This window comes from Carettochelys insculpta, chromosome 22, assembly GCF_033958435.1.
Source record: "Carettochelys insculpta isolate YL-2023 chromosome 22, ASM3395843v1, whole genome shotgun sequence".
NCBI lineage: Eukaryota > Metazoa > Chordata > Testudines > Carettochelyidae > Carettochelys > Carettochelys insculpta.
This window is the reverse complement of record NC_134158.1, coordinates 14512925-14526014: the sequence shown is the minus strand read 5'-3', so window position 1 is coordinate 14526014 and position 13090 is coordinate 14512925. Positions and strand designations below refer to the sequence as shown.

The 13090-nt window shown below is 61.9% G+C and overlaps 1 protein-coding gene across 1 annotated transcript; it reads left to right on the top strand.

Moving 5' to 3' along the window:
* Window positions 1–3643: 3643 nt before the first annotated feature.
* SYT5 (synaptotagmin 5) lies at window positions 3644–11097 on the top strand. Its single transcript, XM_075016366.1, has 9 exons — window positions 3644–3656; window positions 7023–7181; window positions 7424–7602; window positions 7939–8058; window positions 8208–8375; window positions 8813–8980; window positions 9460–9577; window positions 10321–10454; window positions 10888–11097. Exons 1-9 carry the CDS (start codon window positions 3644–3646, stop codon window positions 11095–11097), a joined length of 1269 nt encoding a protein of 422 aa, XP_074872467.1.
* The last annotated feature ends 1993 nt before the right edge of the window (window positions 11098–13090 follow it).

Here is a 13090-nt window from a genome sequence, read left to right as displayed (position 1 = left end):
ACATTGCCCATCCCCTGCCCACAGATAACAGCTCAGCACCAGGTACGTTCCCACCCACCTTCAGGATAGACGCCTTCTGATGGAACTGCTGTTAGCCCCCAAGTTAGTTACATTGACGGGTGTCAGGGTATTACAATGAGGGGGTTGTACCTGGGGACCTAACTTATTTATACCTGAGTATACAAGTAACACAGCGAGCCGGGCTAGTCTATATAAAGCAGTCCAGTGGCGCTTTAAAGACTAACAAAGTCATTTATTAGGTGATGAGCTTCCGTGGGACAGACCCACAGAGCACCTCTGTGCTTCAATATTGAGTCTCTTCTGGCCTGGCTGTGATCTGATCTGAAGAAGTGGGTCTGTCCCCCAAAAGCTCATCACCTAATAAATTATTTTGTGAGTCTTTAAAGCGCTACTGGCCTGCTTCTTTTTGTGTGTATAAAAGTGTGTGTAACCAGCTGTGTCGAGTGACCTAGGGGATGACGGAGCCCCCTTGCCTTCAACTGAGTCACGTCCATTGTCACGGCGTACACAGGTACCAGTGTAAACTGTTGAGTCATATTGGAGACTCATGAGGGTGTTGGAGACCAGACGTCAATGACAAGAAACCCGGCTGGGCGCCTTCCTACCTCGCTTGAGTTGTGCTTCCTGGGGGCTCTCTGAGGTCGGCAGCATCGGCTCACTGCAGGGTCTGCACTGCTGTCCAAAGAGAGCCCACGCACCCGGCCAGAGTGATGAACATCTAAGGGAGCAGATTGGGCGTTCGAGCACCGTTCGGTGGAGATGCCTGACTACAGCTTGGGGGGCAGGGAATGGGGCAGGGCCGATCCCCTCTGGAGGGCGTCGGCTCCCACCCAGCCCCAATCTCTTATCAATAATTATTGGTTCTCTAGTAATAACAACCCACAGTTGGTGTCTAATAGTTGCGACTTGCCCCATTCGCTGAGTGTAATTAACAGGGAGGGCCAACGAGCGCTGGCTGCTCCTGTTAATTACCCACACAGCCGTAATTAGTGAGGAAATGCCAATTATGGGATGGTAATAATAATTTGCAATAGGTGCTAATTAACCACCTCTCATTAATCTCAGGCTGGGCTCCTGCACCACTGCCAGCACCACTGCTCAGCACCCAGCTCTGAATCTGCCCGGCGGAAGCTGAATTTCACTAGGGAGCTGGCTGGTCATGCAGAGAGAAACGTGGGGGCGTCTGACCTCCAGGCCCGGCTGGGCCGACTCCTGCGCCCAGCTCTGGGGCTGCCGTTCCAGGGGGCTGGGCAGAGCCGCAAGACGACTGAGGGGTTGGAGACCAGCTGGAGTGAGGCCAGGGATTCTGGCTGTTTCCCTGAGCAGAGAGAGGTGTTGGTGGGGATTTGACCCCAGGTTGTTGGATGGGAGGGAGCAGTGTTCCCTGACCGGTGGGGTGGGCCTAGAGCGGTTCAGGGGCTGCCTAGTAGGTTAGCGAAGTCCCCAGCCAGCAGCCAGTATTTCTATAGGTGGCATCGGTCTGTCTGCACAGACCCAGCCCAGCACTCCTGGCAGGCCCAACGCCACCCCGCCAGGCATCTATCTGGCCTGTCCTTAAATATCTCCAGTGCCGGAGTCCCCAGCCTCCATGGCCATTTCCTCCTGCGCTGAACCTCCCGGGCAGTGAGGGGGATTTTCCTGATGTCCAGCCTGGCCCTGCCCTGTGGGGCTTTCAGCCTCTTGCACCTCCCCTGAGCTCAGGGTTAAGGAGAACAATTTACTTCCCTCCTTTGCACAACCTGTCTCATGGCCCCTCAGTTTTCTCTTCTCCAGCCGGAACAAATCCACTTCTTTGGATCTGACCGCCTAGCTGAGGACCTCTACTGGCGAGAGGCCCCTGGTGCCCAACCCAGCTGGGTTGGGCCACGGGGGACAAAGGAAGAGACGAGGAGATGGGGTGGCCCAGGTGCCCCCAGTTCCTGGCCAGAGGCCACAGGCGGATGGAGAAGATGCTGGAAACTATGGATGTTGGACAGGCCGGGGTCAAGCAGAGCCCCCGGCGGCAGGGCAGACTTGACCGGGCCGGGATCAGGCCCACAGGCCGGAAAGTTCCCGGCCTGGGTTCAGTGCCCGGCAAACTCCTGGGTGAGGCCGGCTGAGTCACTTCAGACTGAGCCCAGGGCTGGAGGCACCTGCTGGGCTCAGGGCCCTGGGGCGGGGCAGGGCAGGGCAGGGGACCCCTGAGGGGACTGGCCAAGCCAGGCGCACTGTGGTAAGGAGGTTCCAGGGATGGGCTGAGCCCCCTGGAGAGAAGGGCCCCAGGAAGGGCTATCACACTGGAAAGGTACCACACCCCCATGCCACACCAGAGAGGGATCCCCATGTACCCAGCCTGGGCCCCACCACCTGGGGACTCACTCCAGGGAGAATATAACCCTGAGGGGTCCCCCCAAGCCTGCCGGCTGGGCCAGAACACTGCGCTTCTGGGTCTGTGGCAGACGGCACTGAATGAGAATCTAGGGGTGTCACAGGTCGGGAGTTAGGGGCACCGGCCTGCACCAACTGGGGCTGTGGGTTGGGAATGAGGGGAATGGGGGAGTCAGGGCTGGGATAACCCCTTGATTTCCTCCCTCTGGCATCAGGGACAGGCTTGACAGTCGGGGCACCCCCTGCTGGGCCCCTACAGCACTGCCCCCCCACATCAGCCCTGTTGATTGCCAACCCCTATCATGAGGAAAGTGGATGATTTTTCTTGTTGCCAAGGCAACAAAGCATCAACTCCACGCGTTGCTATGACGCTGGGCGACTTCCCATCTGGTTTCCATGGTGCTGCGTTGCCCTGGCGCGACTCACTCCCGATAATCTGGACAACTTCCAGTCCGGGCTCTGGGAGGAGAGAGCGGGGGCTAATGGTTACAGCACGGGGAGCCGGGAGCCAGGACTCCTGGGTTCTCTCTCGGGCTCGGGCAGGGCAGTGGGGACTAGTGGTTACAGCGCGGGGAGCTGGGACCCGGGACTCCTGGGCTTGCAATGCCTAAGGCTGAAGTTGCCCGTCTCGCCCGCAGGTGGCAGCAACGATCCTTCCCTGCCCCGCCCCCCCGCTGGCTTTGTTTACCAGCAGGGGAGGGGCCAATTCCCCTCCATCCCTGGACAGGAACCGATCGTGCAGCGGGGAAACCCAGGGGCACCCCGGTGTGTGTGTGACGCGTTGTCCGGCGCCCCCTGCTGGCCTGGCCGGGCCCTGCGCCGCGTGTGTCCTGCGCCCCCTGCTGGCCGGGCCGGGCCCTGCGCCGCGTGTGTCCTGCGCCCCCTGCTGGCCGGGCCGGGCCCTGCGCCGCGTGTGTCCTGAGCCCCCTGCTGGCCGGGCCGGGCCCCGCTGCCCCTCCGTTTTTGACTGGGATGAAACCTTCCAGCCCGCGGGTCCGAGCCCAGACCCCCCACCTGCCCCCCGCGCCCATCTCCTTCCCCACTCCCCCCTTTCCTGGCACGGGAGAGCCCCGGCCCTCCCCCCGACTGAGAAGTGAAAGCCCCTCCCCCCAGCTCCACCCCTCCCTCCCCGCCACGGGCGAGCCCCTCCCCCTCCGGTCCCCTCCCCCGCCCCACCCAGCCGCCGTTCAGCACCGCGGGGCGGACAGCTCCGAGCCCGCTCCGCGCCCGCCCCCGCCCCCGCCCCGGACCCGCGATGGAGGGAGAAGGTAGGCACCCCCGCCCCTCCCCCACCTTGGGAGCAGCCGAAGGGCCCGATCCGGGGGGGAGCTGGGGGGGGGCTGTGTCTTACCTGAGTCCCCCGGTGTCACGCTGGAGTGACGCCCATTTACACCGCCTGCGGACCGCTCCCTCCAAGCGCCGCTGCGCTCCACAGAGGCCAGAGGCTCAGCTGGGGGTCTGCCCCATGGATCCCAAGGGAGCTGCGGCCATTGGCTCTGGCCCCCTTGGGGGCGGTTCGGGTCCGAGGGACCAAGGGAACTCCTGGCCCCGGGCAGAAGGGAGCGGGGGGCGCTCGGGGGGAGGGGCGGGGTAGTGGAGTCCGAGGGGCGGGGCAGGGAGCGGAGCCGCTGGGGCGTCAGGGGATCGAGTCGGCGCCGCTCTATTGTCCGTGTGCGCCGGGGGGCCGGGCCGGGGTCCTGGCTGGCTCCGGGGCTGAGTCACAGCAGCTGGGGCTGGGGAGGAGCCCGCCGGGTCCCAGGTCGTAGCTGAGACCAGTTCACTGTCCCGCTCCGGCCCCACCGATCCAGTGGGGCAGCAGCCACGGGGGCACAGACCCCGCGCGCGGGCCGGACTCCTGGGTTCCCTCCCGGCTCTGGGGGGGGGAGTGGGGACTAGTGGTTAGCGCGGCGGCTGGGCGCCCGGACTCCTGGGTTCCCTCCCTGGCGCGGTGCACAAGGACCCAGCTGCTGGGCTGCTCTCGCCCCATGGCGGGGGGAGGGGCGCGCGTAGGCAGCGCGGCGCCCGGAGCGGGCGGGGACACGTGCGCCGGGCCGCCCCCGCCAGCTCCGCTGGTACCCCTCAATCCGGACCTGCAGCCCCCCGCCCGGCCCTGGCCCCCCTGTGCTGAGCCCTCCCCCCCGGCGGCTGTGCGGCAACAGGGCCCGGGCCCAGCCAACTGCCCACGTGGCGGTGGGAAGAGCGGGCGGGAGGCGGGGACCTCAGGAAACCCCAGCGCCGGGGTGGGGAGAACCCAGGAGTCCGGGCCCCCAATCCGCGCGCCCCCCCAACCACTACTGCCCCCGCCCCCCAGCGCCGGTGCCCCCTGTCCCATTGCCTGCCCCGCTGGCTTCTCCCCGCCCCATTGCCTGCCTTACTGATACCCTCCTGTCCCATTGCCTGCCTCACTGGCTTCCCCCCGCCCCCTTGGCTACCCCACTGGTGCCCCCCGCCCTATTGCCTGCCCCACTGGTGCCCTCCTGCCCCACTGGTGCCCCCCACCCCATTGCCTGCCCCTCTGGCTTCTCCCCACCCCATAGCTGGCCTCACTGGTGCCCCCCGCCCCATTGCCTGCCCCATAGCTTTCCCTGCTGGCACCATTGCCAGGCCTCCTCAGCAGCCAGCTGGTGCCCCTGGAGGGGACAGGGCCCTGCTCCATGACTCCAGCCATTGCTATGTTTTCTGGCGGTCGCTCTGTTTGACAAAGGCCAGGAGCTGTTGGGGGCAGGGCTGGATCGACGCTATGGGGCTCTGGGGGGCGGCGTTCCTGGGGCAGGGCTGGATCGGGCCTTTGGGGTCATCGGATGCGTCTCTCTCATGTGACATCTCTGCACCTTGAGCTGCGGGCAGGAGGCAGCTGGATTTGTGCGTAAAGCACCAGGCAGGGTCCCCGGACTTCTGGGTCCCACCCCTGGCTTCAGCCACAGCACCCGGCTTCTCACGGCGCAGGCGGGAGGGGGCCGGGACAAAGGCTCTGGCCCATTCCAAGATGTGCTCCGCAGCTCACTCCCCATTTGACCTGGGTCAGTCCTGGGGCAGGGGAGGCGTTAATGTCCTCAGCTCCATCTGGGCTGCCCATCCCCTGCCCATTGTCTGCCCATCCCCCCATCCTTCATCCATTTTTGCACCCCCCTCTGTCCAGCTCCCCATCCCCCATCTCTCCCCACACCCCGTCCATCTCTCCAACTTCCTCTCCCCCCACCCCCTCGGGTCCCCTCCCACCTGGCCATGCCCACTGTGGGCGGGGCTTTCCATGGCCCCGCCCCACCCCACCGCACCCTGCAAAGTCTACAGCCACCTTTCTGGTGCGCTGCCAAAGGGTCGCCATAACAACCAGCCCCACCCCTCAGCAGCCTGTTGCGGGGGGCTGGACTGGAGGGGCCACTTGCCCCCCTGTGTCTGAGACACTCAGCGCTGCCCCCTTGCGTGCGACAAGTGCTCTGTCTGCCATGTGGCATAGACCCCACAGTGCAACTGGCTTCGTCTCCTCAAGGCTGCAGTCTGCACCCCCTAGGCTGGGCAACACCAGGCACCCGCCATCCACAGTCAGCTCCTGGGGCTGCAGGGCCAGCGCCGCAGGCGGCTTTGGGACATTCTGCCCCACCCCAGAGGTGGCTGCATCTCCACACTGGTTGAGAGGTCTCCTTACCCCCAGCCCCCCGTGCCCCACACCAGAGGTGGCTGCATTCTGGAGTCAGCCGCTTGGTGTCTGGTATGGAAGGAAAGGTGGCAGCAGTGCAGGACTCCTGGGTTTGCTCCCTGGCTTGTGGGGTCTGGTGGTTACGGGGGGGAGGGCAAGACTCCTGGGTCTTATCTCTGGCTTGTGGGGGAGTGGGGTCTGGTGGTTAGAGCAGGGGTCAGGGCAGGACTCCTGGGTCCTATCCCTGGCTTCGGGGGGAGTGGGGTGAGGTGGGCAGAGCTCAGGAGGGGAGACTGGAACTCCTGGGTCCTTCCCTCCACCCGGGGCAGAGGAGCGGTGCATGCTGCATGGCTGTGTTTGTGTTCCAGCCACCACTCCCCGGGGCAGCTCCGGCCTGTTGCGTGGGAGATGGAGGGCCCTGTCAGGGAGAGGCACCGCAGGCAGATGTGGAGAGCCAGAACTCTAGGTCCCGTTCCCAGCTCTGCCAGGGCCTAGAGATGGATTTCCCACTCAGAGCCAGATGAGAAGCCAGCCCAGCCCGGCTGAGCTCCATTGTCCTGGGGAGCTGGCGGGGGGATTCCCCAGACTGGGTTTGCACATTTAGGGCAAATCTTTTCAATTTTACACAGCCAAGTTTTGGTCTTTCCTGGGGTCCTGAGCTTGGCTGCGCAGCTTCAACTCACAGCACAAGGGCCCGCACTGTGGCAGGGCCACTCCCTGATGTGGTGTCAGCAGTGGGATCCCACAGCAGCTGCTGTATAGCCCGGAGGAGACTGCTGGGGTCAGTGAGTTCTCTGGCACACACACAGCTCCCTGTGAGGAAGGGTGGGGGAGACCCCATGCAGCAATGGGGCTGGTAGTTCACACCCCAGTGCGATATTTGGGGTAAGTTAGTTCAGGCCCTCGGCAGACTCTATCGGGTCTCAGCCTGTTGGGGGCCTTCGCTCTGCCCAGGGGCTCTGGTACCACCCAGCTCAGTGCCTCCCACCTCCCTCAGGTACCAAGATGAACACAGCTCGGCGATCGGCCATGCTGGCCTCAGAGGTGACCGCGCCCCACCCGGAGCCAGCCGTGAACGCCACCGAGACGCCCAGCAAGGAGAACGTCTTCTCGGACATGAAGGACAAGTTCATGAACAAGCTCAGCAAGCTGCCAAGTGAGTGCTCAGGACTCTCCCTGAAGCCCCCTCCCCAGAGACAGTCGCATCGCTGCACTGGTCCCCAGAAAACACGCCCCACGCCCCACCCGAGAGGGGCCACGTCCCACAGCTGGCCGACAGGTGCCAGGTCCCTGTCTGACTCCCAGCCCCCACCCCACAGGGCGTGAGGGGCCCTCTTACCCCCAGGTCCCGCTCAGCCTAGAGGGGCCATGTTTGATGCTTGCCCTGTCCCTGCACAGTCCCGCCCTGGGCCGTGGCCACCATCCTCATCATGGCGGCTCTGCTGCTGCTCTGCTGCTGCGTCTGCGCCTGCAAGAAGTGCGGGAAGCGGCGGAGGGGGAAGAAGGGCAAGGAGAAGGCGAAGGCGCAGATCCACCTGCGGGAGGTGAAGGAGCTGGGCCAGAGCTACATTGACAAGGTGAGACACCTGCCGGGGTGCTGGCCCCTGGCAAGGCCTGGCTGGCTCCAGAGGGCAGGGAGTGGGGCAGGGCCCGGCTGGAGGGAGGGGAGCTCAGGTTTGGACTGAGCTGCAGTTGATCTACTTATCGCCTGAGCCCTCGACCCCTGAGCCAGCAGCCAGTGACCTTGGGAGCTGCCACTGGATGATCCAGGGACAGACCCGTGGGGTGATCGACACCAGGCAGTTGTCAGAAGGGAGCTGAGTGCAAGGGAGAAATCTGTGTGTTCAGCGCCCCCTGCTGGCCGGGCCGGGCTGTGCTCTATGTTTCTCTCTCAGCCGCTTTCCCTGCTCCAGGTGCAGCCAGAGGTTGAGGATCTGGACCCGGCGCTGCTGCCTGAGCCCAAGGACGAGAAGCCCCCAGAGAAGCTGGGCAAGCTGCAGTACTCACTGGACTACGACTTCCAGAACGGGCAGGTGGGGCACACAGTGCTGAGCTCCCAGCTCTAACCACTAGACTGCACTCTCCTCCCTGCACAAGGAGGGGACCCTCTGGGGCACTGCTTCAGGGCAGCTCGCAGCACTGCTGACACCCTGGGTCACATGTGAACTCCTCCCTTTCCCAGCTGGTGGTGGGCATCCTGCAGGCAGCCGACCTGCCGGCGCTGGACATCGGGGGCACCTCCGACCCCTACGTCAAGGTCTTCCTGCTCCCTGAGAAAAAGAAAAAATATGAGACCAAAGTGCATCGGAAAACCCTGAACCCCATGTTCAACGAGTCCTTCACCTTCAAGGTAACGCCCCTCGCTCCCAACCCACAGCCCCAGCCCCTCCCTGCCTTGCCAGCCCGGTGGTGCCCTCACCTCCAACCCGCAGCCCCAGCCCCTCCCGGCCTTGCCAGCCCGGTGGTGCCCTCACCTCCAACCCGCAGCCCCCGACCATCCCTGCCTTGCCAGCCCAGTGGTGCCCTCACCTCCGACCCACAGCCCCAGCCCCTCCCTGCCTTGCCAGCCCGGTCGTGCCCTCACCTCCAACCCGCAGCCCCAGCCCCTCCCGGCCTTGCCAGCCCGGTGGTGCCCTCACCTCCAACCCGCAGCCCCAGACCATCCCTGCCTTGCCAGCCCAGTGGTGCCCTCACCTCCGACCCACAGCCCCAGCCCCTCCCTGCCTTGCCAGCCCGGTCGTGCCCTCACCGCCGACCCGCAGCCCCTGCACTGAGCTCTCCCTGCAGATCCCCTACGCAGAGCTGGGCGGGCGGACCCTGGTCATGGCTGTCTACGACTTCGACCGCTTCTCCAAGCACGACGCCATTGGGGAGCTGCGGGTGCCCATGAGCAGCCTGGACCTGGCCCAGCCCATCGAGGAGTGGCGGGACCTGCAATCCGCCGAGCGGGAGGAGGTGAGGCCCCCGCAGGCCCTGTTGCCTGGCAACCCGCTGCTAAGCTGTTCCCCCGGGGGATCCTGGCCAGCTGGGAGGGGTGCCTCGCGGGTGGGATGGACCCCATGCTGTTGGTAGTGAGGGTGGCTCAGTCGGGGGTGTTTCCCAAGGGGCGGAGCTCTGGGGGGGTGGGATCCCCAAGGGGTGGGGCTCTGGGGGTGGGATCGCCCGAGGGGAGGGACTCGGGGGTGTGTGATCCCCTGAGGGGAGGGGCTCTGCGGGTGGGATCCCCAAGAGGAGGGGCTCTGGGGGGGTTGGATCCCCGAGGGGAGGGGCTCTGGTGGGTATTACTGAGGGGAGGGGGCGCCGGAGGATGGGGCCTAGGGGTGCAGCACAGGCTCCCAGAGCTGGGGCCTGGTGCTCCCACCTTGGATCTGGGGGCCTTTGGCTGCAGAGGTGGGCGCTGCCCAGCTCCCATCTGACTCTGCCCCACCCCACAGCAGGAGAAGTTGGGGGACGTCTGCTTCTCGCTGCGCTACGTGCCCACGGCCGGCAAGCTCACCGTCATCGTGCTGGAAGCCAAGAACCTGAAGAAGATGGATGTGGGGGGACTGTCAGGTGAGACACAGCAGTGCCCCAGCCAGGGACACCAGCGCTGCAAACTTCCCCCAGCAGTGCCCCAGCCAGGGACTGCGGCGCTGCGAACTTCCCCCAGCAGTGCCCCAGGCAGGGACTCTGGCGCTGCGAACTTCCCCCAGCAGTGCCCCAGCCAGGGACTGCGGCGCTGCGAACTTCCCCCAGCAGTGCCCCAGGCAGGGACTCCGGCGCTGCGAACTTCCCCCAGCAGTGCCCCAGGCAGGGACTGCGGCGCTGCGAACTTCCCCCAGCAGTGCCCCAGCCAGGGACACCCGCGCTGCAAACTTCCCCCAGCAGTGCCCCAGCCAGGGACTCCGGCGCTGCGAACTTCCCCCAGCAGTGCCCCAGGCAGGGACCCCGGCGCTGCGAACTTCCCCCAGCAGTGCCCCAGCCAGGGACCCCAGTGATGCGAATTTCCCCACATCAGTGCCCCAGGCCATTGGGTCACACTGGGTGTCCGTACAGTCAGGCTGTATTGACGCTCTGGTCTCAGGGCCCTAAACCTTACTGGGGCGTTTGAGCTGCAAGAGCCAGGAAGGACGGGGGGTTCCCCAGAGTGCCCCAGGCTGGCGCACTCAGGGGCAGCAGCAGCTCTGGGCAGGGCTCTGAGCAGACTGGCGCAGGGACAGCTTAGCTCTCTAGCCTGGGGGGGTGGGCTGCTGGGGGAACCAGGGGCCCAGCCTGTGGGGGATCAGGGGTTTCTATTCTGAACTGTCTCCCCCCAGATCCCTACGTGAAAATCCACCTGATGCAGGGCGGGAAGCGGCTGAAGAAGAAGAAAACGACCATCAAGAAAAACACATTGAACCCCTATTACAATGAGTCCTTCAGCTTTGAGGTGCCCTTCGAGCAGATCCAGGTGAGGCCCACCTGGGACCCCACCTCCGGGCCAGCCAGGCCATGTCCTGGGGCTGGGGGGAGCCAGTGCCCCCTGGAGGGGACAGGCCCTGCCCCATTCCCTGCCCCCCTGAGCCAGCCAGGCCCTGCCCTGGGGCAGGGGGAGCCAGTGCCTCCAGAAGGGGACAGGTCCTGCCCCATTCCCTGCCCCTGAGCCAGCCAGGCCCTGCCCTGGGGCAGGGGGAGCCAGTGCCCCCTGGAGGGGCCAGACCCTGCCCCATTCCCTCACCTCCTTGTTGTAGTTACTACTGCTATGGGAGTAGATCACAGTACTGGGAACTCCCCCACAGGGGGCACTTCTGCCAGGGAAGTTCGCAGTCCTGGCAGAGCCCCAGCCAGGGCACTGCTGCCGGGAAGCTCACCACACAGCCACCTCTCCTCCCGCCCCCCGGCAGAAAGTCCAGGTTGTGCTCACCGTGCTGGATTACGACAAGCTGGGCAAGAACGAGGCCATCGGGAAGGTCTTCGTGGGCTGTAACGCCACAGGCACGGAGCTGCGCCACTGGTCCGACATGCTGGCCAATCCCCGGCGTCCCATTGCGCAGTGGCACACCCTGCAGCCCGAAGAGGAGGTGGACGCCATCGTCGGCATGAAGACCTCCTGAGGTCCTCCGCCTCCCTCCCATCCTGGCCTAGCCGGCGGGCAGGTGACCCCTCTCCCGTCCTGAGCGAGTGGGACCGTGTGGGTGAGGCGCCTCTGGAGAATGCGTGTGTGGGGTTGCCTGCGAGCCTGTTTCCTCTTTCAGAGCCATTCCTCTTGAAACATCTTTGAGAAAAACCTTCTGTTTCTGACCCGCTGTGTCAACCACGAGGTTTGCATTGTGTCATGAAGCTGGCGAGAGGTTTACTATAGGGTTACTATAGGTTTACTATGAGCTTACTTACCATAGGTTTACTATGGAGTTGCCAGAGGTTTACTATGAGGTTACTGAGCGATTACAATAGGACAGAAGTACGTTTATGCATCATGCTGTGCTGCCACATTTGCAAACTGGGTCTGTTGTGTAAACCTATTGTAAACCTGTTTACTAATGGCCTACAACTGGTTTACCTTATAGCTACTGTAGCTTTACATGGGTGGAGGGCATAGCATGGTGACACAGCTGAAAGCTATGTCTCATAATTTTCTTGTAAATATGTAGAGGAGGCGTCCTAAAAACAGCTACCTTTGGATCTTACAAGTGTCCCATGCAAAATTATAGTAGCTGTTTACTATGGGTTTACAATAGACTTCTGTAACTGTATGCTACGTACACTGCCGCCTCTGAAAATTAAGCTTTGTGTAACCCTTTTGTAAATTGGATTCCTATATGTTTACTAAAGGTTTCTGACAGGTACACTGGATTGTTACACTTTGCTGAACACCTGCTAGGGTGCCACATTTCGAACACTATGCTTCACACAGAATCTTTTTGTAAATCTATTCACAGTGGCGTTACGCGACTGGGCTCCAGGTTTACCTACAGCTTTACAAACTTTTTATTACAGGCTTACAGGGTATTTATTACAGGTTTCCCGGGTGGCGGGGGTAGGGACTCTGGGTCTGCTATGAATTTCTGACCTGTTCATAACAAATGTACACGTTGAATCTCTCTCCCCCGGAACTCCTCGTCCAGCAAACTCTGTAATCCAGCATGATGTTAGTTAGCCGGGTGACCGCTGCTCATGGGTGTGGCCAAGTTTCTTGTGGTCCCAAAAGTTTGTTTCCAGCCACCAGGCCTGGCTCTCGGTGGTGTCTCTAGCTGTAATTTACCCCCTAAACGTCTTCTCAGAGCCCTGTCAGCACTGGAAGGGTTGTAATGTGCTAAACTGTACTGACCTCTTGTCCAGAAAATTCTTTCATCCAGCATCAGTCAGGTCCCAAGGATGCCGGACAAGAGAGGTTCAGCCTGTACTGTTGTTTTGTTGTGTGTTTATGGTAGATCTAATATACGTTTACTGGCGCTTAACAACGTGTTTACAATCAGTTTGCAAACATTTTGCAAAAGCTTTACAACAGGTTCACTATGGCTTTAGTATTAGTTTACAAACCCATTTCCTATGGATTTCCAACAAGTTCATTGTGGATTTACAACAGGTTTATGTTGTTTGACGAACATGTTTACTATAGGCTTGCAACAGGTATGCTCTGTGTTTACTATGGGCTTATGATGAGTTTACTGTGGGTTTAGAACAGGTGACTAGGGATATATGAGAAGTTTATAACAAGCTTTCAATTGGTTTACAAACACGTTTTCTATGTTTACTATAGTTTTGCAATGACTTTACTGTGGTTTTACTGCAGGTTAACTATAAACTCACATGTTTAGTATAGCCGTGCAACAGATTCAGTGTGGGTTTACAGCAAATTTACAATCATGTTGTTATAGGCTTACAACAATACGCATACACAAGGACCAAGATTCAAAGATTTGTTCTTTGTTCCGATCGCCCTTTCTCTGACCACTGCCAAGTTGAGCACATTGGACAATTGAGCCGCAGGCATTTAAACCAGTTGCCAAAGAGTTCCCAGCAGAGTAACACATGAGACCCAGACCCCAAATGCAGACCTAGCTGTGTAGAAGCCCCCAGATGCACTGTCCCTTGAGGGCACCAGCA